The sequence below is a fragment of the Triturus cristatus genome, chromosome 10, assembly GCF_964204655.1.
Source record: "Triturus cristatus chromosome 10, aTriCri1.1, whole genome shotgun sequence".
In the NCBI taxonomy this organism is placed as follows: Eukaryota; Metazoa; Chordata; class Amphibia; order Caudata; family Salamandridae; genus Triturus; species Triturus cristatus.
In genome coordinates this window covers 605731493-605758767 of record NC_140593.1, presented here as the reverse complement: position 1 = coordinate 605758767, position 27275 = coordinate 605731493, and the positions used below count along the sequence as shown (strand labels likewise).

The following is a 27275-nucleotide window of genomic DNA, read 5'->3' as shown; positions in this document are numbered from 1 at the left end:
AAGGAATTCTTAATTAATGACAGCCCCTGAAACTCAGTGCCATGGGCAGAAACCCGAACTGAAACCGAGCAAAAGCCCATGGAGAAACTGACTAGAAATTACACCCCTGAGTACATTCATTCTAAAAAATAAAAATACACACTTTCAGCAACACATCACTTCTGTTCAGTAGACAGCTTATAAAAGGGGTGCCATAAACTTCAACATGGGTAACATTTCATGCTTGATGTTTGCTAACTGGATAGTTTGCCAGGGCGGAAAGGAATGGTACCAGTTCTCTTGATGAAGAACTAGAGCCCATATGCCAAAGAAGAATCGTTTGCTCTTTGTTACACTAAACAGTGAATTAACTACAGAACATGTGCCTGGACTGAGTTAAGCGGTACAAAAGGGGGTGGTGATGGACGGAGCATCACAAGCCAATCAAACACTCACACCCAGTCAACAGATCTGGGTTTATTCCATCACCGTTCTTTAGCCCAGTCTGCCACCCCAGTTCAGACATGGCCATATGCAAATCAGTCTGACCCTGTGCCTCATGGGAACAGTCCAGCCCGAACTGCCAAGCCATGCCTTCCCTGGACCGGAAACAAGCTTCCTAGGACCGGTTTCTGGCATTTCAGCCGTCTTCAGCCAGGATTGCTTAGATCAGTTGACTGGGGGTGAGTGCTTGCAATGTTCAACACTCCGTCCATCATTTCCTTTGGTTTTTGCTTTGTTCGCCATAAGTTGGCAGGGTATGCTCAGACGTGAGTCCCTTGCTCACTTTGCCACTGGATTCAAGCAAGCCTGGCTGAAGACGGCTGAAATGCCAGAAACTGGTCCTAGGAAGCTTGTTTCCGGTCCAGGGAAGACATGGCTTGGCAGTTCGGGCTGGACTGTTCCCCTGAGGCCCAGGGTCAGACTGATTTGCATATGGCCATGTCTGAACTGGGGTGGCAGAGTGGGCTAAAGAACGGTGATGGATTAAACCCAGATCAGTTGACTGGGGGTGAGTGCTTGCAATGTTCACCACTCCGTCCATCATTTCCTTTGGTTTTTGCTTGGACTGAGTTAAGACATAAAACCAATAGCCAGCCTCTCTCACTAATCCCTTCGGGATGCATGTGGAGACAGTACTTACATACATGGGAGTCGTGATTGGGACCTACGCCCACACAGCGCAGACGTAGGTCTAAACCAAATACTTGTTTTCTGGGCAAATTGCAGTGACTAAACTCTGAAGTCTTTTAAATATACAGGTTCAAAAATAAAAGGAAAAAAGGGGCATCTTAGTCACCTATAGAGCTAAGTGTATGTGGCATTACAAAAAAGAAACAAATAACACATTTGGGGTAAAGTTACATTAACTACCGGTTTGTTTTCGTTCATGGTGCCATTGATTCTTGCTCCTGAGTCGATTAATGGTACTAAGCAGCAAACAGAGCTAATAAACTTGCCGGATACACTTTGGTGTGTGTGGATATTTGCAGATGAACAATCTGGGTGAATTAATATTCATTAGAAGTTAGTTTTCCAGTCTCAGGCAACAAGCAGAGACAGGCAGTTTCAAACGCTAAAAAGAAGCTTGGATGCAAATTGCCTACTCTGGGGCTGCCTTGCAAAGCTTCTAGTTGTCAAAAAAAAAAAAAATCTGATTTGTCACATCAATAACGGGTTGTATAGCTACATTTTGAAAACTATAACAGCAACAGCTAAGCGGGCATAAAAAGTACTTACTCAAGTCTAAGACGTCATCTGTTTTTATGAGGTCCTCCTCCCTTGTAAGTGGTAGCTGAGTCTCTGGCTCATCCCGCAACTGCATTGACAGCAAGCGCAACATGAAAAATACTCGAATAGCCTAAAAGCAAACAAACAAAGAAAACACATTCGTCTTACGTTTCAAGGAAAGTATACATTTAAATATTCACAGTCTCGAGACTAGCATTAGCACAAGAGCGTGAGTCCATGTGGTGGGTCCTCAAAACGTATGACACGGTGACTTTGAGTAGAGGCTTCTACACTTATTTCTATTAAGCATCGCTTTAAATCAGAAGAGAAAAAAATATTTATCATGAGCATAATACGGGCAATAAAGGTCTCAATACGAAAGAAAAAAAACACAAATCGTGGAGTGCTGCTCATGCTTCGGGGGTGTCGCATTTTGCCCAGCCTGCACAGCTGCATGGACAACCAAGCTCTATCAGCGATGAGTACCGGTGCTCCCTGCTAACCAGGACACTGGACACTTGGTCTGAAATAGAGAAGGGAACTTCTTAATCTTGTTGACTCCCCATGTAGACAAGGATGAGCTGCCAAGGCCGAGCCAAACAAAGGTGGAGTAGGTGTTTGGCCAAGTCACTGTATGACACGATTATCATTGGTGTAGGTGTTTGGCCAAGTCACTGTATGACACGATTATCATAGTCGCAATAAATATTTGAATATGCACAAACAGTTGTGATTTTTTTTGTACAGAAAATACGGTTTCCCTCACACCTTGATGATGAAGGGGTGAGAGGCAACTTGAACCACCTGCAATGCTGTGCGAGGCTATGGGCATTAAGTCATCAGGAAACTGGAGAGCTATTCCCCTCATGAAAAGAGGTTCAAGGACTGATGATTTGTTTATAGAAGTGCTTGTACTGGCAAATGCAAAATACAATAAACAAGAAAAAACTGCACATATATCGGACAAAGAACAATGACAGGCATCATATACATTGCCAAAAATACAAAGGATAATACTGTCAATGGCCTCCAACATTGATTTAGAAAAAGAAAAAATAATTGTAGAGAACGTAGCTGCCCCAGCAACGAGACTTCCGAGCGCTATCCACCAAACAAGTATACTTCACCAATGGAGCCGAAGGGGAAACAGGCCCTCATAACAGATGAAAAGTCAGGTTTTAAGCTTTTCCTCAAATTAATTTGGTTCTGGGTATTTCTTAGCTCGCGAGACAGACTGCTCCAGAAGAACTAAAAGTTAAAAGGAGCGGCCACTGACTCTTTGCCTATGGAACTGTGGAGTCACAGCCAAATTTAGCTTGGCCGAGCTGAATGCGCTGATTGGAAGAAAATATCACATTAGAACAGACAGGATAGGAGCACCTAGTGCATTCATAATCCTATGCGCTGAACTAAGGGATTTAAATTGAATTTGCCTCTCCATTGGCAGCCAATGGAGCTAGCACAGAAGCTCCGAAGCAGAGCAAAACTTTGGGAGGGAAAACAGCAATCTGGTTGCTGTTTATTGAACTCTTTAGGATTGATTTCTTGCAACCTAGGTAGAGGATGTTGCAGTAGTCTAGGCGAGATAGAATTAGAGATTGTTTAATCATCTGATCAAAGTGCAGTTGACATAGGCCAATAATGGGTTCCACTCTTCTCAGAAGACTGAAACAAGTGCCAGCCAGAGCGGTTACTTGTTTCTCGAGACCGAGGGAGTTGTCCAGCCAGACACCCAGGTTTTTTTCACAGATGATTTGGGTGAAGGAAATTTGGGTGAATGAAAAATGTATTGTTCTACACAAAAATTACCATCCAGTTACCATTTTGATCCATTACCCACAATTAACTGCCATACAATCAGGGAAACTGAAGACAGACTGAGTTGGCAATGTGATTAGTACTATGTAGGACAACGAACTCCGAATTGAGTGCTAAGCCTAAGGGAGAGGATGAAGCCTAACGGCTGTGGCGGTCGACCTCAAATCTGGAGAACCAGGTTCGAGTCTCGGCAAGGACGCACAACATCCTGTGATTCTGGGCAAATCACTTAGTTTTCCTGTGCCGAACAAAAATGAATGTGTCCTCATGTAACACAACTGGTGCTGGTGTAAAGCGCTCTGATACCTTCAGGTCAGGTTCGCGCTATATACAACTCCGTAAAAAAAAATCTTAGACTTAAAAAAAAAAATATTGCATGCATTAGGCGAAACAGTAATGGTTGTCTCGAGTTATCTACATTGACAACTGAACGCGATCCTAAAGGATGAGGATCGGAATGGCGCATAATCCTCAGCTTCTATAGTTGACATCTGGGAGGCTTGACCCCACGCCAGTGAGTGGCTAACTTTATGAGAGGAAAAGTTGCCGCGTTACCTTTGAGACAGTCCATGTGCTGTGCAAACAGTTCAAAAACATCTGTCACTCCCGGCCGAAACCACAGATTATAAAAAATTGCTAGGGTACAGGAATAAAGACCTGAAAATTAATTCTGCATGTTACGAAACGAAAACACACATAGAACTCTTCTATATCAACACAGATATTGGTTGTGTTGTGACTTTTCTTTTTTAATACATATTGTTAATGAAACAAGCAGAATTCCTTTCTGTTTCACAATTCTTTGTACTAGACATGCTAGGCATTTGCAGAGCAGGCTCAGTGTGGGACCAATGGTTGCTTCAAAGGTTTACTAATTATGCGTTAAAAAACGTCCTACAATAGAGCCAAACACTTATGCCATCAGTGACAGCATATGCTTTCAATTAGAGTGGTGGTTGCCTGGGTTACCTTCACAACAAATTCAAATTAATGTCTCGTTTTGGTTTAACCAATCTCGGATTGCGCTAAAAAGGAGTTCTAGGAAATGTACTTGACCTAAAATAACATTGCTGGGAAGTCAAATGAAATGAAGCGAATCTTGAAGCACTATTAACCTATTAAACTGTGAATCCTTTGAAAGTAAGGTACCATCCCATTCAATCTTAAATAGTGCTCAAGTACTTGTGCACACTTTTATATACTTACAAATAAAACCGATTTGAAATGTATGTATAAGATGCTACATAAATTGTCAAAAGACAGCTACCTATTCTGAGTTGTTGTTGCTCATCTTATGTCACTTTGTTCACAACTTACATACACTGCGCAGTCACAATTTTATTTTCTCGGAGCACCGATTAAACATTTGAGCATGTTATAAATTTCCGACCGATTGATTACATGTTGAACTTTGTGCTTGATGTTGCTTAGTATTGACAGCTTAGAGAGGATTTAAGACTCTCCTAAGGAAGAAACAGGGGTTGTGAACGGATCCGTAAAAACCTCTGTAATTACTGATCTAAATACCCAGGTTCTGTACTTCCACAGTCAGCACCAATAGTAGTCACAAACAGTAGTGGTCTTCAGCTGCTAATTGATACTACATTTCAGTAAATGTAGGTGGAGGGCAATAATGGATAAATCCATTTATTGATGTGCGCACAGAGATCTGATAATTCAACTGTAAGATGCTGGCATAGGTTCTCAGCGGACTGAGGAGATGTGCAATTCCCCACCATACATCAATACATGCATGCATGGTATTGAATAGCGCCTAGCTTGATGTTTGGCGTAATCTTGTTAAAGAGCCTAAGCATTCAACAGCAATCCTGACATGGAGATGATTTGAGGGGCAGGTCCAATGCCTCTTGAACTCAGCAAAAAAGTGGGACAAATTACAAAACAATAAAAAAGTCGTGCACAATCCCAGCTATTTGATTTCATTGTTTGCAACAGATTCTCTACATAAAAGCCATTGCATCACCAGACCAACCACACACTCAGGAAAATATCATCCAATAAAATTCCTGGGTTTGAAGCCCTACCACTTAAATAAGGTTCTCACACATAAAAAAGGATCAATCTTTGCTTTGCAGCCATCTCAAGGAATTATGCAAAGGTTGGTCGCACACTGCTCGTCACACCAGCAAGTTGCCCCAAGGGACTGTGGTAGATGTAGTGGCGACGGCGGGTACGCCTATGTCACGATGTATAAAGAACAGTATGTGTTGCGTTAGCCATCCCTGGACACGTGTTTCGAGGTAGTTGTTCTTTATACATCGTGGCATAGGCGTACCCGCCGTCGCCACTACATCTACCACAGTCCCTTGGGGCAACTTGCTGGTGTGACGAGCAGTGTGCGACCAACCTTTGCATAATTTATTACGGCTCCCTTGAGCCTACGGGCTGACGAGCCTTGGATCTGCACTTGCGCGCCATGAGAGGTACTTGACCTGTTTTAATTACATTTTGGAAGTCCACGCGGCACCCCTTTACACTGACCTGCTCCCTGCTGACGAGAGGCAACTACCTCGAAACACGTGTCCAGGGATGGCTAACGCAACACATACTGTTCTTTATACATCGTGGCATAGGCGAACCCGCCGTCGCCACTACATCTACCACAGTCCCTTGGGGCAACTTGCTGGTGTGAAGAGCAGTGTGCGACCAACCTTTGCATAATTTATTACGGCTCCCTTGAGCCAACGGGCTCACGAGCCTTGGATCTGCACCTGCGCGCCATGAGAGGTACTTGACCTGTTTTAATTACATTTTGGCAGTCCACGCGGCACCCCTTTACACTGACCTGCTCCCTGCTGACGAGAGGCAACTACCTCGAAACACGTGTCCAGGGATGGCTAACGCAACACATACTGTTCTTTATACATCGTGGCATAGGCGTACCCGCCGTCGCCACTACATCGACCACAGTCCCTTGGGGCAACTTGCTGGTGTGACGAGCAGTGTGCGACCAACCTTTGCATAATTTATTACGGCTCCCTTGAGCCAACGGGCTGACGAGCCTTGGATCTGCACCTGCGTGCCATGAGAGGTACTTGACCTGTTTTAATTACATTTTGGCAGTCCACGCGGCACCCCTTTACACTGACCTGCTCCCTGCTGACGAGAGGCAACTACCTCGAAGCACGTGTCCAGGGATGGCTAACGCAACACATACTGTTCTTTATACATCGTGGCATAGGCTTACCCGCCGTCGCCACTACATCTACCACAGTCCCTTGGGGCAACTTGCTGGTGTGACGAGCAGTGGGCGACCAACCTTTGCATAATTTATTACGGCTCCCTTGAGCCAACGGGCTGACGAGCCTTGGATCTGCACCTGCGCGCCATGAGAGGTACTTGACCTGTTTTAATTACATTTTGGCAGTCCACGCGGCACCCCTTTACACTGACCTGCTCCCTGCTGACGAGAGGCAACTACCTCGAAACACGTGTCCAGGGATGGCTAACGCAACACATACTGTTCTTTATACATCGTGGCATAGGCATACCCGCCGTCGCCACTACATCTACCACAGTCCCTTGGGACAACTTGCTGGTGTGACGAGCAGTGTGCGACCAAACTTTGCATAATTTATTACGGCTCCCTTGAGCCAACGGGCTGACGAGCCTTGGATCTGCACCTGCGCGCCATGAGAGGTACTTGACCTGTTTTAATTACATTTTGGCAGTCCACGCGGCACCCCTTTACACTGACCTGCTCCCTGCTGACGAGAGGCAACTACCTCGAAACACGTATCCAGGGATGGCTAACGCAACACATACTGTTCTTTATACATCGTGGCATAGGCGTACCCGCCGTCGCCACTACATCTACCACAGTCCCTTGGGGCAACTTGCTGGTGTGACTAGCAGTGTGCGACCAACCTTTGCATAAGCCATCTCAAGGAACCGGAGCAATGCAAGACAAATTTAATTAATACAGTATTCATAAAGATAGCCTTGCCACAGACTTTACAGGGAGCTCTGAAGATAACACTATTATATAGTGAAATAATTCAGGCCCCACCACAATATCTTAGAGCATTAATTCTCCACAGCAGCAATTGGAGGATAGCCGTCAAATCCTGCTCGGACTAATCCAATGGCATTCGGCCCAGAGCTGAAAGCACAAGCCAACTGGCCAGGGAAGGGGTGGTATTCCTATGCCTTGTATTCTAATAATACCCTGGGTTACAGTGGAAGGGTGAAAGTGGCAAGGGGAAGAGCATGAAAGAGTACAGAAAAAGGGAGCGTTGAGGAAGATTTGGAAAAACGAGCGACCAGGAAATAGGGAGAATTTTAAATAAGAAGAGCAAAGCAGCCAAACAAGTAACATAAATAAACAACAACATATTTTTGAAGACCAACCATATGGGTATACATTTCTGAAACTATGTTAGGGGTTCTGAAGGTTATTACCTTTGAGATGTTAGTGTGATGTGAATTGTTGTGGTTGTTCAATTAATTCAAATAGGTTTTTTTAGTTGCTTTGTTTGGGGACCATTTGAGGTTAGTTTTTACTATATGAACTTGTACATTTTGAAAGAAAGCTAATTTTGTATTTTCATATCAAATGGTTTTGCTTTTTGCTGGGATAGCATGGGTGATCTGTAAATTGAATATTCTTAACACGATTGGGATGATTTATAATGGGAGTCCACTCAGAGCTTAATTTATAATAAAGAAGGTGCCGCGACAAATATTTTGCTTGCGGTTTGTCGTTTACTAAGGCTGCATTGTCTTGTTTCTACCTCATGCCTCTTTCGTCCACCGCCAGACACTCCCTGCCCCTTTATCTCCATCTTGCAGGTTCTTTTTCTACCCAGTTTTTTAGGTCTCGTCTGACCCAGCGCCTGCGCTGCCCTGGCGAGACTTTTTGTGAGGGCTTAAAAAAATGCTGCCATGGCCGGCCTAGAGCTACAGTGCATGTGCGCGGGCGCACGATTACGAGCAGAGGCTTTCCTCCTCATGCTCATTAAGCGCATCACTCGCCGCGCTTGATCGCGAACGCGATCACTTTCACGGCCGCGCGTTTATCTTCAAACAGCGTCAGAAAAGAAAAGGGCAACATGCAGCGCGTGCTGCCTTGATAGTTAAATGGAAGCTGATTTGCAGGCCCCAAGATCAGGCTTGTAAGAAAGAAAACAAATCAAGCATTGGCATAGCCAATAGGTCTCGCTTTTTGGAGCCTATTAGTATTTAATTATGTAGCAGAAAGTCCTTGGTGCAACAACACCAACTGTTGCATGGCTAAACACTTATAAGGTCCCAAAGGCAAGACCTATTGGCTATGCCAATGCTTGTTCCCTTTGTCACTGGTTTTCCATCTTTTGCTTCCTATTTCTATCCCAGTTTGTGTTTTTGTTTTTCATTCTGGGTGAAAAGGAAAAGTAAGTGACATTATTCAAACAAGCATGCAAGGGGGCCCCCACTGCAGCCGCCAGCTCAAATTAAGCACTGGGTCCACTTGATGCAATTCAATTCCAGTTTAACATGATTGTGTGAGAGGTGAGACAATTCATTAATAGTTAGCTTATGTTTTCCCAGTCTCAACAGGATTAAATATGGGTAACCATTTAATTCAAGACCACAGAGAGAGCGAGAGAGACAGAGCAAAAGGAAACAGAAGAGGGAACAGACCGTGCCCTGAAAATTCACATTATTACCTTTCCATTTAGTGAGGCTGAGTGCATGTCCCCAGTTCTGTGAGCTCACAGACTTGCCCTGCTTTTATCTTTTCGGTCAGTGACAGAAAGTAATGAACAAGTTACTTACCTCTGGTAATGCCTTTTCTTGTGGAGACTCTCTCTAGTCACACATTCCTTACCTTAGAATTATTCCTAGGCGTCAGACTGGATCCAGACATTTTTCATGAGTAGTTCCCCTGCGCGCCAGTAGGTGGCGTTGTTCGGTTCCACGTGGTACTGTTGCCGTCGTCTGCGCCAGAAGTGATGTTTGCAGTGCCTGTAAAGGGACCACCTAGGTGAGCTGACAACACTTACTTTTCACACCAGAAGTGTGGAGTCACGAAGTACACTGACCACTGGTGTGGAAAACTAGGGCCCTGAAAGGAGATAGCCCTGACCCTAGAAATCTGTTTGCAGAGCGGGAAGGATAGGTGGGTCGGTAAGTAACCTGCGGCTAGATAAAGTCTCTACCAAATAAGGCGTTACCTAAGGTAATTAATTTGTTTATCTGATAGAGACTTCTAGCTGCAGATTACTTACCTTAGAATGGATAACCAGGCAAAACCTCCTCGGAGGTGGGTCTGCGGACCAAATTCCCACAAGGAAGATCAGCAGGACGGAAAGTGACCATTCGTATGGACTGGACTGGACTGTTTGGTAAACGTGTACAGGGAAGACCACGTTGCTGCCTGGCAGATGCTTAAGATGGGAACTCCATGAGCTAACGCAGTGGTTGCAATTTCAGCTCTGGTTGATCTGAGCATGCAAACCCTCAGGGTGTTGCTTCCAGGGCCGGACTGGGAACCAAAATCGGCCCTGGCAAAGAGCTCGGCCGGCCCCCAGGGGGTACTGCCGAGCTGTTTGCCATGGCCGGTTTTGGCCGATTTTGTTACCGGGCCGATTTTGAAGCTATGCTGCAAAAACAGCCCTGTAACAAATATGGCCCCCACCCTGGCGGCCCACCGGGGAAACGCCCGGTGCCCGCTACGGCCAGTACGGCCCTGGTTGCTTCTTAGCCAATGCATAGCAGAGTTTGATACAGAGTACGATTCATCATGAAATGGTCCTCTTCTGTACTGCCTGTCCTTTCTTTGCTTGAACATACCCTATGTTCAGTTGGTCGTCCTCCCTTAACTCTTTCGTGTACTCAAGTTAGAATAACAATGCTCTTTTTGAGTCTAGATGGTGGAGTCACTCCTCTTCCTTAGAGGGTTGAGGTGGAGCGTGAAAAGTAGGCAGAGTACTAGCCAATGTGAACTAGAGTGATCACTTTCAGGAGAAAGGAAGCTCTCATATGAATCACTGGTTTGTCTGGGTAAATGTTCAGATAAGGAGGCTTGGATGACAAGGCTTAAAGTTTTCTGACTGTCCCGGCAGATGTTATTGCCACCAGGAAGGCTGTCTCAATGGTAAGGAGACTGAGTTGTAGAAGGGCTCAAAGGGAGCGCACAGAAAGAAAGTGAGGACAAGATTTACGTTCCATTGGAGCATAATGAAAGGAGAGGGTGGAAACAAATGTTGCAAGCCTTTCAGAAACCTATTTATAATAGACCTGAAACAGCACTGTGTACAAAACAGGCCAGATGAAAGGGAGCGTCTGAGAGGGAGACAGGTCAGCTCAGATCTTACTTTGACACCTTAATAGTAATCCACAGTGAACGCAGGAGGCCTACCTTAGCCTTCAACAACTGGTTGTCGAGATAGGGGGAAGACTGACACCCATGAATTCTCCACAGATGAGCTGCAACCACCGCCATCACCTTGGTGAACATCTACGGGGGGGTGCTGGTGACGATAAAAGGGAGCAAAGTGAACTGAAAATGCTCATGGCCCATCGGGCAGGCAGGACAGAACACAAATTCCAACACTACCATCCCGTCTCCGGGGTCCAGGGCAGACAGGACCTGAGCAAGAGGGGACATCTTGAACTTCTGCTTCTTGAGGAAGAAATTGAGATGGCGCAGGTAGAGGATAGGACAAATTCCTCTATCCTTTTTGAGCACTAGTAGCAGGAGGAGCACTCACAACCTATTTCTGATGTTGGCACTCTCTATGGATCCTTTGGCCAATAGAACTGTCACTTCCAGGTGCAGAAGGAATAGGCGGTCCTCGGTCAGCCTGTCGTATGTAGGTGGCATGGAGGGAGGGGTAGTCTTGATGTGAAGGGAGTAGCCCCTTCAGACAATCTGCAAAACCCACCAATATGATGTTATGAACTGCTAGAGGGGCGGGTGATGGCGAATCCTGCCACCAACTGGGTGCCCATGATGGTAAACTGGCATACTAGGAAGGTTTGGAGGATCAGCTGGTGGGGGGGGTTCAGGATGGAGGTGGGGGGAGACTGGGGGGGGTTCAGGATGGAGGTGGGGGGAGACTGACCCGACCACTGGCTACCAGACTCACGGGGCCGGTAGGAACTGCATCCACAACCACCCAGAGGCTGGAAAGCTTGCGCACCACGGAAGGTGGGAGGGTAAAGACTTGATTACGTGACCCTTTCATGGCTACGAGGGTGGATTGAGGGTGATGAGGTGCCTTAGAAAGGCCTAAAGACCTGGTCATAGTCCTGCTGTCCTTACTGCAGAATCAGCCTGTTCTCCGAAGAGACAGAAGCCATCAAAGGGCATGTCCATGAGTGATGACTGGGCATTCCCAGAAAAGCCAGTGGTCCTCAACCAGGCGTGGCGTTGCAGGGCGACTGTCGATAAAACCGTTCTGCCTAGTGATTCAGTGGTGTCTAGTCCACATCGAATCGTGAACGTAGTAACATCCCTCCCATTGGCAACAGCTTGGGAGAGCATGGCCTGGGCCTCCTCCGTGACTGTAAGGCAGCACCTGCACAACCGTATCCCACAGAGCATAGGACTAGCTGTCCAAAAGGCAAGCGGTGTTTACCGACTAGAATGCCAGTCTGGTGGAAGAAAACATTTTCTTGCCTAAATTATCCAGCCTCTAGTATTCCCAATCTAGCAGGGTGGTTGGGAATGCACCAGGATTTACTGGTGAAGTGGAGGCTTGGACTACCAAGCTCTCTAAAGTAGGATATTACGGGAGGAATTTTGGGTCCCTTGGAGTGGGGCGGTGGCGACGGGCAAATGTCCAGTTCACAGGAGCCCCTGTGCTGGGCTTGGACCAGGTCCCAAGCAGGACATCAGTAAGTGCGTCATTAAATAGGGAAAGTAGTTTGGAAGGGACACTACCGGATGAAGCATTTCTGTCAAGACATTATTCTTGACTGCCACAAAGGGCAAGCTAAAGCCCAGGACCTCAGCCGCTTTCCCCACCACCATTGCAAATTACGCTCCCTCCTCTGTAGCCAGAGTAGAGGAAGAAAGAATGTCAGTTCTGAAGAAATGTCCAGTCCACTGGCTTCACCCAGATCCTCACACTGGTCCACGGAGTCATAAGGCTGGTATTCTTAAGGGTCCAGTAACCCCTCCCATTCCTCGCTGAGTGCTAGCCCATAGGAATAGGGCTCAGGCTCTGGCCTGGAAGGCGCCGGCGTCGGACAAAGCTCCTCTGGCTCTGTGTTGGAGTGGGGGATAAGAGTGGGATGGTGCTGTCAGTGGACGTCCCCGGTGCTGGGAAGATCAGCTCCAGGTCCGGCACCGGGGAAGGTCGAGATAGCACAACTTGCACCAATCCAGATCCATCTGTGGCTCCTTGGGGCCCGTCCCAAACCTGCTGCTCCCAAAGACGTGCCAGAGGGAATGGGCTACTCAAATATGAAGCGCATGACCTCCTAAAACTCCTCAATTTGAGCTGGGATCGCTCCGGCTCCGCCTCCTGTAAATGTGGGGAGGTGCAGAGCCAGCCCAGGCGATGGCTCAGCCGCGGAGCCCGGCCTCGAAGGACGCTCCTTTGTCTCGTCGGCCAACAAAACGAGGTGAAGTCGAAGCATGCTTCAATGATGACTTCTTTTTGAGGGACTGAGACTTACCAGAACAGCTCAGCCAGAGTGGGACAATGACCTCGGACTCCGTGACCACTTCTGGGACCTTCCTCTCGATCAGGACCTCGAGCATCGTGCGTCGAACCGCCAGGAGTTTTAGGGATCGCTTCCTCAAAGCCTTCAGAGCATTGCACAGCAGTCGGGTCAGGCCTTCAGATCATGGTTTTGTTCGAGACACCATAAGCAAAAAGGTGGAGGTCCATCAACATCTGTCAGTGACAGGTGCTGCAGTGTTTGAAGCCAGCCTTCTTTGATGACATTTCTACCACACCAGGAGGAAAGACCTCAAAAATGACGTTGATAAAACACTGAAAAAAGCTTTGTCAAAAAGTGACAAGGGGTAGCTCTTCCTGGATCCGTGCTGACTGGCGTGGAAAGAAAATAAATGCCATCAGCAAGCCTACGTGGCACCTATATATGCACTGTGAATGTCACTTCTAGAGCACCCACACAAAGCCAAACGATGCCTCTTACTGGCACGCAGGGGTACTGATTACAGAAAATTTCCGGATCCAGTCTGACACCTGGGGATAATTCTAAGGTAAGGAATCTGCGGCTGGAAGTTTCTATCAGATACGTTCATCAATTGAGCCTACAAATATGGAGACATGTTGAACGGTAAAAATTGTTTTCTGTTAAGTTAGCCTCTACTCCTCTTCCATTTTGTCTACCAGCCCCCATTTGTGTTTCTGCAGGAACGTTCATAAAGTCAGAAGTTACATGTTCACTGGAAAGCTGGTTGTACTAATAATACTTGCGTGCCACAGTAAGCAGGCCTGCCCTGCTGAAGGGCCTACATGCACAGATATCTAATCTGTTAGCCCACCAAAGCCTGTAACCTCCCTTGCCTATCTATGAAAGTGACCTGGGTAGGGGTTTATCAGGATTCAACAGTTCAGCATGTAAGTATTATGTAACAATGATAAAGGGGTTGTGTAAGCATTATGTAACAACGAGGAAGTGGTTTCAATGTGTTTCACGAGGCTCCGAAAAGTATAAATGCCATGTTTGAACTTGTACATGTTAGCCCCCTCTCTAGGGCACTTGCAGTGTCTGAATGATGGGACTCCTACCATGAGTGAAATAAACTTGTATTTTGTTTCCACTCCAGTGTTGATCCTCATTTTGTGAACCCGTAGACTAAGGGTGTCCCTGCACCAGTAAGACAGATAAAATATGTAACTTCTACAATTAGCGCCGGCAACGTGGGGCCCCATTGAAGGACACAGCTGGACCAGAAGGAGGTTGTTTCGACAGGACAGAAACACTAAGGGGCACCCCGCAGACTGAGACTTGCACTCGCGGCCAAGGTGATTTTCGGCTTATCGACCTGACCTTCGTGGCGGCTGTGTGTCTCAACTGGGGCTCTTCGGTTGGCATTCTGGAGGTGATCTATTGATCAGAGGATCGGCAGGTGGGAGTTGGAGTACTGCGATCAAGTAGGATCGAATTGGTTGTCTTTATTGGGTTTTGTGTTAGTAAAAAGGTCTTTGCAAACGTCTTTGACAGGTAACGCGAGAATTTTTTCTCATCTTTTGATTTTGGTATAAGAGTCTCTTCACGCTATTGTTAAGAAGTATTTGGTAAACATGTCTGTTTTGAGCACACTTCGTGCGTTATGTTATTGTTGCAACACAAATAGAATTTTTGAAGAAAGACAGCCAGCGCCTCTTGAAGGCACTCTGAATTATGAAATGCACATTAAATACTGTATTTCTTCCATACTGTTTAGCACATTGTGGAACAAATATACAAAGGCAGATGCCAGTTTACAGGAGCCACTTAACTGGTACCTTTGATTTAAATAAACTGCAATATGTAGAAGAGCAGCTCTTTAAGAGAAAAAGTAGACTGAGTATGTTTGATGCCGTAGGGTTATGGAGAAAACAAATTAAACCGAAACAGATTAAAAAAGAAAAAGGTAGAAAATCTGAAGAACAAACTATTGTACAAACAATTAAAGAATTACAATTAAAAGCACAAGAAGAGAGTGTAGAAAGTGATGAGAGAAGGGTTAGACTTTAAATGCAAAAAGTATATATCGCCAGGGCACTCCCTGGTTGCCTGAAGGCTGTGGCAGCAACTGCCATTTCAATCAGACAATCAGCAGGACTTGTACTGGATCATAAATTGACCATTTTTGTTCCCCATTCAGTTGATGTAGTACTGAATCAAACTAAGACACAATATTTGACGGGTGCTCTTCTTACCGGGTACAAACTCACTTTGTTAGCACCACACATTACACTTAAATGCTGCCTGACCGTGAATCCAGCTACTTTGTTGCCATTGCCCTCTAAACAGCCTAGTGATATGCATGACTGTATTTTTACCACTGAAGAACAACAAAGGGTCAAGTGGACCTGACTGACATGCCCCTGCCTGATGTTCAGGGTGAATTTTATGTAGATGGATCTTGTTTTAAGCTACCCGATGGCACCACGACTGCAGCTTATGCTATTACTACACTGCATATAATAGTGGAGACAGCATGGAGAGTAAGTTCAAAATTTACTGACTGCATTAACACTACCAAAGCGAGTTGCTATTGTCAAGTGTAGTGCGCACCAGAAAGCAGTAGATGATGTTAATTATCATATTCCTGATGAGGATGTACATTCTAAAATAGCCTAACAAGAGACAGCTATAGCAGAAATGCCTGTTGAAAAATTACATTATGATTTGAAAGAAATAATAAACACAGAAGTAAGGGAGTTCACAGAGAAAGATGTCAGATTAATAGAACATTCAGAATGTCTTATTCAAATTAGAACCAGATGACATGTGTTCAAGAACACCATCAGATGCAGACATTTTACTAATAATTGGAGATAAACTCAGTAAAGGATTTTTAATGGAATTGATTGGAAGTTTATGTAACTTTCTGATCACAGGTTCACAGAAACTAAATAAAAAGAACAGAATAATGAAGGAGAGTAGAAGTATAACTTTTCTAGGTTGTCCTATGGTCCTGAATCCAGCCAACATATTTTTTCACATTCCTTGTGCTGAAGAATGACTTACTGTTATTGATTTTAGTCAAGTTCATGTCACAGTGCTATTGCATGAGAATAGTCGGGAATACTGTCAAAAAGAAGAAGAATGTCTGGGACACATAATTAGAAAAGGAGCTAGAAAGGTGTCACCAGAGAAAGTGGAAATAATTCACCAGATGAATCCACCTCAAATTCAGAAAGAAGTCAGAATGTTTTTTGGAAATGGTTGGCTGCTGTAGTGAGTGGTTACCAAACCTTTCCCTAGTGGCTAAGCCTTTACTGAGGCTGACACACAAGGATGTGTCTGATCCGCTTCCATTGGACAACAATTGCACAAAAGCATTCCTAGAGTTGAAAGAGAAAAAGTGTCCAGCTGCCTTAATTTAGTAGCTATTGTAAATGTCAGTGACAAAAAGAGTGTGAAAATAATGCCTTCCTTTGTAAAGTTGTTTTGGGATAATACTGTGACTAAGAAATGTCTGAATTCAAATGTATTGAGCTTACAGCCAACAAATGAAATTGTGATGAAACTGAATCTGAATGGCTAGGTGTCATGAATCTATGCGTAAAGCCAAAGTTAGACTTTAAGGATGAACGTCTGATTGGGCCCAACAATGTCCATTTTGTAGATTGCCCAGGTTTGAAAGGTAACAATGATAGATTAGGAGCACCACGCGCTGTGCTCCCTATATATTATGTTGTCAAAGCTTCACGGCTTTCAGTAGTTACATCAGCCCAAAATTCGAAATTGATTGCCCTTACCATAACATGCAGTATAACTGCTCAAATGGGAGTCATTATTGTCATGGGAGATACAAATGCTAATTCAGTTGTGCAATATTGTGTGCTGTTCGCATATATATTCAATGACATTTTCACAGGTGAATATGAAAAGGATACTGTTTATTTAATGCAGATGTTAAGGACTTAAAGAGGAACAAGAAATGTTTTAGAAGCAGAACAACAAGGTTGTATCAGAACAGAATATGAGAAAAAAATGACAACTGTAGAGTAGTAAATGTGTTATTGCAAAAACTGATGCCCAGGTATAGATTGCCAGTTTCTCTGAAATAAGATCATAATGAGGTCTCAAAGATGATGTGTGCAGAACCACAGATTGGACAAAGATTGGATTTTAGCTATCTGCCTGAAGTTTCAAGCACAATAAAGCAACACAAAGACAGCACAGAGTTACACTTTGCAAAAGACTGTTTCAGCATCAGTGAAGTGGCTTGAATATGAACATGCAAATGCACTTGTGAAAATCACTGATGAAAAGACTAGCCATTGCTGTGAAGGTCTGGCTGATATGGAGCGTGCAGTTTCTCACCAGATTGCAGCGGCTGCTCAAGATCTGCATAATGGTTGGTACCAAAACTTTGATCTGAAAGATGTTGTAAAATAGAAAGGCCTGTTCCAAATGATCCTGGCAAAGACTGTTGTGAAATGTGGTGGCCTTCCAAACCGGGTGTATGCCTGTCACACACTAGGGTCCCGTGCCCCCCTGATAAAACAGCTCCTCTTCAAGAAAAGATGCCAGCAGTGGTAAAAAGCCAACAGAATGTAACGGTTGACTGCTGTTCCGCAGGAGCGTCAGAAACCTGAAGCGAGTCCTCAGCCTTCCCCAGCTGTCCTCCGACTCTATCAGACTCTAGAGACTCAGAAGACTAGCCAGGGAAAACAGGGAAACAAAACAAGGGAAGGAGGGTTGTACTTCAATGGGTCACCGGCGTCTGGTTCCACAGATAAGGAGATATACACCTGGCGTACACCCTGTAAAACAAATATTGTGTAAACTCTGGTACATATAACCAGCTCCCTACGTATACTGTGTCCCTGGACCTCACCTACCCCTGTGTCGCTCTTTATACTCTTGTACTGAGAAGGTGTCAAGGGTTCGCTGTAGGATTCTATATAAATGAGATCACGCTGTTAGAAGGAGATAAGAATCAGCCCCACAATATGCTCTATATCCTCTAACAGCTTACCCCCAGTAAGGGCGTAGAAGAACTACCAACTCCCTGGACTCTTTTGGCCTGATGACCACTGTAGAAGATATGCTACAGAAATAGATAATACAATGCTTCAGAACAAACAGAAATATCCACTGAGAACTATTCATCTACATAGCAAACAGTAATTAATAGATAATGTAGCGCAATGCGCCTTTACCGTGTTTCTGTCGCGCAGATTATCCACACAGTGATTCACGCAAAACCCCAGGGAGTGACAGGATACAACTGGCGAAGATATGGACTGGCAAACACAGTATAGGAGTGGGTACTTGATAAAGCACCACCAGGGGACTATAATTCTAACCCACAATTATAGCCTGGAAGAAGCGGTGACAACCCATGGAGTACTTGGCAATAGGTTCAACATAAAGGGGGGAGAGAATACAAAGAGGAAAGAATAAGGAAAGAAATGCTCGTGCAAGAGAGGCTAGGCAACCCTGGCTGGTAGAAGGACATCGGGAACTGCCCGGCCGGAAAGGACAACTAGTACCCAACACAGCAGCACTTTAACAAAGGGGAAAAATCCTGAAACACACACACAAGACCTCTCACTTGAGATAATGAAGTAAAGCGGGGCAAGTCCGTTCTGCAAGCAATGGAGGTGAAACGGGCAGGACCAAATTCCACGAGGGTAACAGAACGCGTGTACCGCAACTCTTCCTGTTTCCGGCTTCGCTCTCTTGATCGAAGCCGGAAACAGGAAGAGCCTAGACCGGAAGTCAGGCAGCTGACCGTTGGGACGGAAATGGATCTCGAGGCAAGAACGCTAAGCGCGTCTCCGTGCCTCGAGATTCCTTAAATTCTGCAGCGTCGGGAGTCGCGGACCGTGGGACATGACACAGAAGAGGGTCAGTCAAGCTGTAAGGGAACACAGAGTCTGAAGCAGCACTAAAGCAAATTGCACAGGTAAAGCAAAAAAGTGAAAACCGACTTAGATGAAAGCGGTGTCAAAGAGGTGAATGAGTCAGGTGCAGCCTCTGAAGGAAAAATTAGTGCGGTGGGCCTACGGGTGGAGGAAGGAAAAAGCTGTGTGAAAGGGTATCCAAAATGTCTGCAGTGGTCCCTTGAAAAATAATTTGCACCCATAGCTGAAACGTCTGAAACTGATCAAAGTGAAAATGAAAGTGAAAAGCTTGGATTGAAAACGTGCAAAGGATTGATGGTGCTCTGTCAGAGTTTCTCAGCACCTTAGTGGTCAAATTGCAAAATACAGAATGCCACACTGAATGAACTGTATAATGCAAAGTTTGAACTGTATGAACCACCCTGATGGCAAGCTGATAAAGAGTCAAGAAATGCTGGAATAAATAACTGAGAACTGTCAAGAGCTGAAGAGAAAAGAATCTTTGAATGGAAAAAACAAGATTTGTGGTGAAGAAAACCGCTGATACTATCCGTGTGTACATTACTTTGCTCTGCCCAGGGTTGGAAATAGAATCTGAACTTTCCACCAGTTGGCCCAGAAATATTTCTTGAAAAAAAAAGCAATCTATTTAACGACCCTTCAGGCAGTAGGGGATGAACTTGTGGACGATCTTTCTTGAATACTTGCTTTATTGACTTTCTTTTTCATTACTATGGTTTAATTGAACTGCAAGTCTTAAACGATTTTTTAAAATTTTTTTTAGCTTGGACTTTGATTGAGGTGAAAATGCTGTTTGATTGTTACAAATGTTTGCTTTCTTTCTGAAATTCCCCATTGACTGATATATGCATTGGACATAAATTATAGACATTTTTGAAAAAGAAAATTTTTGTGCAGCGTTTTTAAGAGACAATATAGTTAAAGACATTGTTGATTTTTGGATGCCAAATATGGAGGAAGAACGCCCGGATATTCAACACCTTGCGTCGAGAGAGACTAAACATAAATGGACATTAATTTATTTGGCAGCAAGTTTATCTAGTGTTATGAGTATTTGTGTAATAGCTTGTTTCCTACATGTGAAATTTCCTATGCATACACTTATATGCCCAACACCTACACCTGAACATTATTATTTCACTCTTTCACTGTTAGATGAGAAACAGGTTTTCTTACCAGAACAATTCATTTATTCAAATGTTGCATTATACGCATAGTATTGATAATATTTTTGATTGTTGGGTTTGTGGATTGTTGCCTGCACACCCGGAAAAAGGGGGAATGCCTCTTATACCACTCCCATTCTCCCACAATGGCTCTTGCACGGCTTGGTTTGGAGTTTTATGGCAGCACATGTTATTAAGATTTTTACCTTTGGTATAGGAGGTCTTAATAAAGAGCTAAATATAGCATGTTATCCATATGATGATGGTAACCCACAGGCAAAAGGATCAATCAGATTTAGTGGAGGAATATGGTGGTCATGGTGATTATATCACTCAGTATGTTAATATGTTCTCTTTTATGCTTTCTGTACTCATGACGTTTTGTGTATCTGGAATATATATTTTTTATTATTTAATTAGACAAAATGTGTTTAGTAGTCTAAAAGGAGGGACTGTTGAACGGTAAAAAATGTATTCTGTTAAGTTAGCCTCTACTCCTCTTTTGTCTACCAGCCCCATTTTTGTGTTTCTGCAGGAACTTTCGTAAAGTCAGAAGTTACATGTTCACTGGAAAGCTGGTTGTACTGATAACACTTGCGTGCCATAGTAAGCAGCCCTGCCCTGCCGAAGGGCCTACATGCACAGATGTCTAATCTGTTAGCCCACCAACGCCTGTAATCTCCCTTGCCTATCTATGAAAGTGACGTGGGTAGGGGTTTATCAGGATTCAACAGTTCAGCATGTAAGCGTTATGTAACAATGACAAAGGGGTTGTGTAAGGGGTTGTGTAAGCATTATGTAACAATGACAAAGTGGTTTCAATGTGTTTCACAAGGCACCGAAAAGTATTAATGCCATGTATGAACTTGTACTTGTTAGCCCCCTCCCTTGGGCACTTGCAGTGTCTGAATGATGGTACTCCTTTCATGAGTGAAATAAACTTGTATTTTGTTTCCACTCCAGTGTTGATCCTCATTTTGGGAACCCGTAGACTAAGGGTATCCCCGCACCAGTGAGACAGATAAAATATCTCACTTCTACAGACACTGGTGAGATAAAACGTCCTAACTATGGGTTCCAGGATCCAACTACTCCTTGGTAAGATGGATTAAAGACCATCAATCTGCTAAGAAGTTTAGGTATGGCGCATAATGAAGTTTTAGCAGGATGGCTGACACAGCAGAATCCTGAAAAGACCCAGTAAGAATGTCAAATAGCAACAGGAGAGACAACTGAAGAAATCTGCTTATCACACCTGATGTAGAGAGGTGAGCAACATCTTTAAACTCAAGCCATGCTGAGGGATAAGCAGGGGAAAGTGAGCAATAAGAAAACCATGCTCACCAGGGAAATGTTTGTGAGAAAGCAGAAAATAATATCAATTTAGAAATTACGGTATAATGATTTACCCCCATCCCAATACCTGCATATTTAACTGCGGATGCATAGGCAACTTTACGTAAAATTAGATGGTCTTAAATTGAATTTGTGTAAGATCTTCAAATGGCCTAACAGCTACTATTGGGTGCCAAAACCAACACTGAGATCATATGTACTTTGTACAAGGAAAGCTACATGTGGACAGTTATCGCTTTCAATCAGTTTCTCCATTAGACTGTCATCATCCACAGACACCAGTGACACTGGGAGGTCTAAATCGCACTGCATAGAGGTGCCATTGGATCTTTCTCACTTTCTTTTGTGCATGCTCCTGTTCAAATGTACACCTATCAGCCACAAGATATAGCGGCCGTGCACTAGCAGTAGAGTGTCTGAGTTAAGACTGGAACTTTGGTAATCATAGTAGACCAACTGAAATCTCAAGACAGTCTCTCTTCCCCAGGCTTCATATAAATTATTAAATTGCTAGGTATGGAGATGAGCAGATATGTCTGAGGAGATCTCCACAAGAGATTTAAAATTCTGAATATACCTTGACAGATGGGTTAGCTTTGGAAGAGAGGAGAGCATTCATTGATTCTAAAAGCAATACCAACAGGTTAGTGCTACAAAAACTGCAGATGACTGAGGCTCCCCACAGGAAGGCACAAGTGAAAGCTTGGGGTAAATGTGGAACAAAATGAATAGAGACTGGGCTGCAAAGGAAAAGGGGATCCCTGCACAGGGTTGAAAACTGTACAAACTGAAAATGCCCATCCACCATCCTGAAGCCTTAATAAGGCCTTGATAAAAGGGGGTGAGAAAGATCAACAAGAGAAGCAGAGCCAATGTGGGGGGCAAAGCTGACGTTGGTGACCCCAGGGGTGAAAGCAGAGGCTAAAGGTATCCTGGCTGTAGGACTGTAGTGCACACTAGCCCAAACAGCAGAGGCACCTAGTGATGGGCAGGGTATCCATCACCTACAGCAGGGGCCACAGTCCGGCTTAGTAGCCCCTGCAAGGCTCTGATATGCACTGGGCCTAGAAATGCACAAGGGATACACAAGCAGGAGGCACAGATAAGATTGTCCTGAATGTGCAGAGAAGGGTGTCCCTGAAGACAAAACCTAAGAGTATCACAATAGATATCCCACTTTGATATTTGTGATAGAACTAATTAAAGTCTTGTTGCATTTGAACTGCAAAGCGTACTGCAAATGTTTGTTCCTTACAATCAAATACTATCTACACAGTTCAGCATGGTCCTCACTGGGCCAGGGGTATGGGATCCAAGTGGTGCACATCGGTTTGCCTCACTGTAATAGCAAAAACCCAAGAGAAGACCTGGGATCCTGTGTGCAAAGTAAAGAGCAAGCCTGGGCTCACACCAAAGTTACAATCACATTTCTTTACAGCGGCTACCAAGTAAGTTTGCAGCCCAGAACACTCCCTAGGAGCAGGACTGTTAATCAGTGCTTGGCAATCTTTTACATCATAACTTAGACAGGACTGCTCTAGGTTGCACACAAACAGTGCAGCAGGAGAGAGAGAGTCAAAAGACAAGGCAGACAAATATAATGACTAAAAATTACAAGTGGTGCACGTTTCAAAAAGCCATGCACAAGACAAACAGGACGCCCTGCCAGCCTACCTGGAAATTCATCCGATGCTACCAAACAAATTTTAAGTATACTGAAAGTCAGCCAAAACTCTAAATCCGAATTGAGGATTCATTAAAAACAGCAGGGATTAAAGTTAACCTAACTAGATGTGATCAGCTGAACGTGACTGAAACAGTATTTGAACCTGAGAAGAAGTGCACTCCTAGGAGAAGGCAGTACACAAACTAAAAACCTACAATAATAGAAACATATCAGGAGACCAACCACATACATAACAGTGAAGTGCAGCAACAAAATGAGAGTGGCACATCTCCTTGAAAAGTAAAGGGCACACATACAGAAATGCTCCTTCAAAAAGAGCTGACAACATAAATGGTCAGTAAAGGTCTTTCCAAACTACTTCTACAAAGAAAAGGTTCATCACATACCAGTGCAGATACTTCCACCAGCTGCACCAAATAAAGTTCTTGAACTTTCATGACTGAACTGCTTGCTATTCGATAGACACCAGGAGCAAAGACTGGCTATCATTTTAGGGGACAACAGTTCTCTTCTTAACAAACTATGCATAACAGTGAAAAGGAAAACAATTGAAGGCGTCAAGAGGAAAAGGATGAGAACAACTGAACAGAAAAGCAGGAGAAAAAATGGGGTGCCACAACACACTGAAAAACGTATCCTTCGGTTATGCTTTCAGTAACCACATTGTTAAATATTAAATTGAAAAAGCAAGAGAAATGTACTGTGTTTGATTCTATGTGAACCCTTTATCTGGGGATATACTATAATAAACCTGCGCTGAACACGTTGATTCAAAAGTATATTTTACCCTATAAGGTTCAACTAGCCTAGGGATTTTTCAAAGATTAAAAACAAGAGGCAAGCATGTTCCATAAAATCTTGTTAACCATGAAAGTGTGAAAAAAACAAAAAAAACTTACTGTTGTGTTAATGCTAAACACTGCCTGCTTGTGCAATATTACCTCACCTTTATATAAAAATGCATTACTCATTGTCACACCATGCAATCTATACAGCTAACTTGCTATAATGGATATCAAAAATTATAAAAAAATTATTATGAATCGCTCACAATGCCACCTGCTGCAAAGGTCCAGGTTATTCTCAAAAACGTGCCCCTCCCAATCTTTCATCAGTCACATCCAAACTGATTTAACAAAATTGATTTTAATGGTTCAACATGGTGAAAGATTACTGGAAGGTCAAGGTTACAACGCCCTAATAATTAAACAAACTCATCTTCAGAAGAAGCAAGAAAATAAACTGTTCAAAATGAATCTTCAACTAAGTGCATTCGCAAGGGTAGTGCCTGAAGAATAGTGGGTGTTTTCAACTTTGTGGTGAGTTGTTATGGTAGACTCTGTGGAGGTTAAAGAAATATTGGGGATGACACATAAATGTTAAAAGGTTTCCGACAAGTACATAATGCAATGCAAGCTGAATGGAAGAGTACCATCCTTATATCAATATTCAAAAGGTGAACCAAGTTCCTTCTTCCATCCGCTTGACTGACTTGTAATAATATTATCCAATCATTCTGTACTGAACTTCAGACAGGCTAACCAGGCAGGATTTATTGTGGACCCTCAACATTTGTTCGTAACATATGGAAGTTCACCAACATAGACTTAGGTGCTCCCATCTTCAAAGATTTCTGACTTGATGGAGAGGATCCTAAGGCTATTCTAACATTCATCTACCAAATCTTTTCAGGTTTCACATTCATTAATCCCTCATACACTGAACTGATAACTAGCAGATATTTAACCGCCAGATATTTTACAAAATATGATTATTTACTGCACAACTGATTTCATACTATTTATCTAAAGACAAAGAAAGGTCATACTAGACAAATGGTCACAAAAGATTTTTTTTTTAAAGTTGCTCACCAGTTTAAAGTAATGGATAAGCAACAAAGCTTTACACACCAATGAACGTTTACTTACTCTGCGTGTTCTTTCAACATCCCCGCAAGGCAACCGCTTCACAAAATCAATACCAGTTAAGGGTGTTCCAGTTGGAGGGAGCAAAATGGATGCATCCATCATTAGGTATTCCACGTTCAAAGGCTTACTCTGCAATAACAAGACATTCATATGTTTAGAAAACAAAACTGAAGCCAAACGCTGATCTCTTACAACTTAATGACAAGCTCAAAGTTCTCAACTCAGTCACTTTAATTATTTACATTGAAAACTCTCTTTGGCAATGCTACTTTGTTGGTCTTTAAAATATCCTAGTCATCGGGCTGGGACAACCAGAAACTGATGTAACACTGAACCAGAGCAGGAAAAACTTGATAGGCTGTGGAGCTTCATGTGGGTACTATACAGCACACACTCAAAGTGACAAAATGCCACTGGCATTCATGGTGCAATATGGCAAAAATATCTTCCATATGGAAGGACGAGAAAAATTAATATAAAAATGAAATGAAGTGGTTGGAAGACTGGGAAACTGAGGGAAAGAAATATGATTATCTATTACCGTTGGACATGGCTGTCAGGGTAGTAGTGTTTTCGCCCACATCAAAACCTGGTAGATATCAAGGACAGATACTCTGTGTGCCAATGCAGGGTAGCAGCCTTAGCACTGGTGGAATGTGCTCTTAGTACTTCCAGAGGCGGCTTTTTGGCCTATGCATAGCAGATCCTAAAGCAGAAGACTCTCAACCTAGACAGACTCTTCTATACAGTCTTTTGTTTCTTCACACCAGAGAAGCCTGCCAAAAGCTGATGGTCCTTGGTATGATCAATGTAAAGGTTTGAAACCCTTTTGAGATCGAACTGATCCTCTCTTCCTCTATTAAGTGGTCAGGAGTGGACAAAAACTTTGGTAGTGATGTATTGCTCAACGTGGAAAGGAGTCGCTACTTTATTTTAAAAAAACGCTGCCTACAACATCAGCGCCAGATTGTCTGGAAATAAGACGGTGTAATAGCGGATGCACCATTAGTGCAGAAGCGATCACAATGAGGAAGAGGGTCATAAGATGAAACAAGCAGCTATGCATCTACTTGAAGGGTTTACACATGAGAAATGTCAAGATCAAAAGGTTCCACTGTGGTATCAAAAAATGCTTTCGGACTGAACATGCGTGTTGAACTGTTAATAAACAGCCATTGATGATTTAAACAAGAATGGTTAGACCAGTAAACATAAAAATGGTGAAAGGGCCGACAAATAACCTCTAATATTGCCCACTGCAATGCCTTGCTGCGGCCAAGACAAAACAAATAAAAAGACATCTAAGAGTTTGGCTTGTAAGGGGTCTACCTTGCAAACTGTACACCAGGCCATCAATTTGTCTCAGCACCCAGCCTAGATGGACTGTGAGGAAGGGTTCTTGGCAGAAAGAATAACATTCATACACTTCAGGAGGCTAAGAACAATGCAGCTAACTGCTGCTATTCAGTCTACATGCACAAAGGTGTAGATTGTTCAAGTTCTAGTGAAGAACCATGTTCTGCTGCAGTGACACAAGATTCTTTAAGTTGGAGCCTGATCGGAGGGCAGATGCTCATTCCCAGAAGGTCCGTGTAAGAAACTCACATGGCCCAATCTGGAATTACTACAATGACATGGGCCTGGCCGTTTTGATCTTCAGAACTCAGGGCACAAGACGAAGGGGAGGGTAGGCTTACAGGAGTCCCATGTTCCACTTCAGCCAGAATACCTCTCGTAGCAATTGTTTTTGCTGAAACTCCAAAGAGCAAATCTGTTAATAATGCACCTTCTCAATGGAGGCAAAAAGATCCAGCTAGAGTTCTACCCACTGCCAAAAGATGCCCTTTGGCCTCCCAGGCTGTAGATGCCAGAGTTTGCTGACTGAGCGCTTCTGCTCTGGCATTCAAAGATCAACAAGCTGGTTTGTAGGCTCACTACCGGAGTTCAAGAAGCCACTGCGGTAGGCAGAGGGCTGTGCCTTCCATCTGCTTAAGCTCTGTGGTGCGGTTTCCTTCGGGACTTCAAATTCCACTGCAAAGCCTGCATATACCTCCTGGAGTCCATGACACAGAAAATGCATGAGGCATAAAGG

The 27275-nt window shown here is 43.9% G+C and overlaps 1 protein-coding gene across 4 annotated transcripts in view; it reads right to left on the bottom strand.

Moving 5' to 3' along the window:
• CLEC16A (C-type lectin domain containing 16A) overlaps window positions 1-27275 on the bottom strand; it is a 645672-nt gene that overhangs the window by 258635 nt on the left and 359762 nt on the right. For all 4 annotated transcript variants that reach the window (XM_085632123.1, XM_085632125.1, XM_085632126.1 and 1 more), the window contains exons 17-18: window positions 25184-25312; window positions 1720-1840 (exon numbers count right to left, since the gene is read on the bottom strand). In XM_085632123.1, coding sequence (XP_085488249.1) covers window positions 1720-1840; window positions 25184-25312 — 250 coding nt within the window. The remainder of the gene's footprint in view (window positions 1-1719; window positions 1841-25183; window positions 25313-27275) is intronic.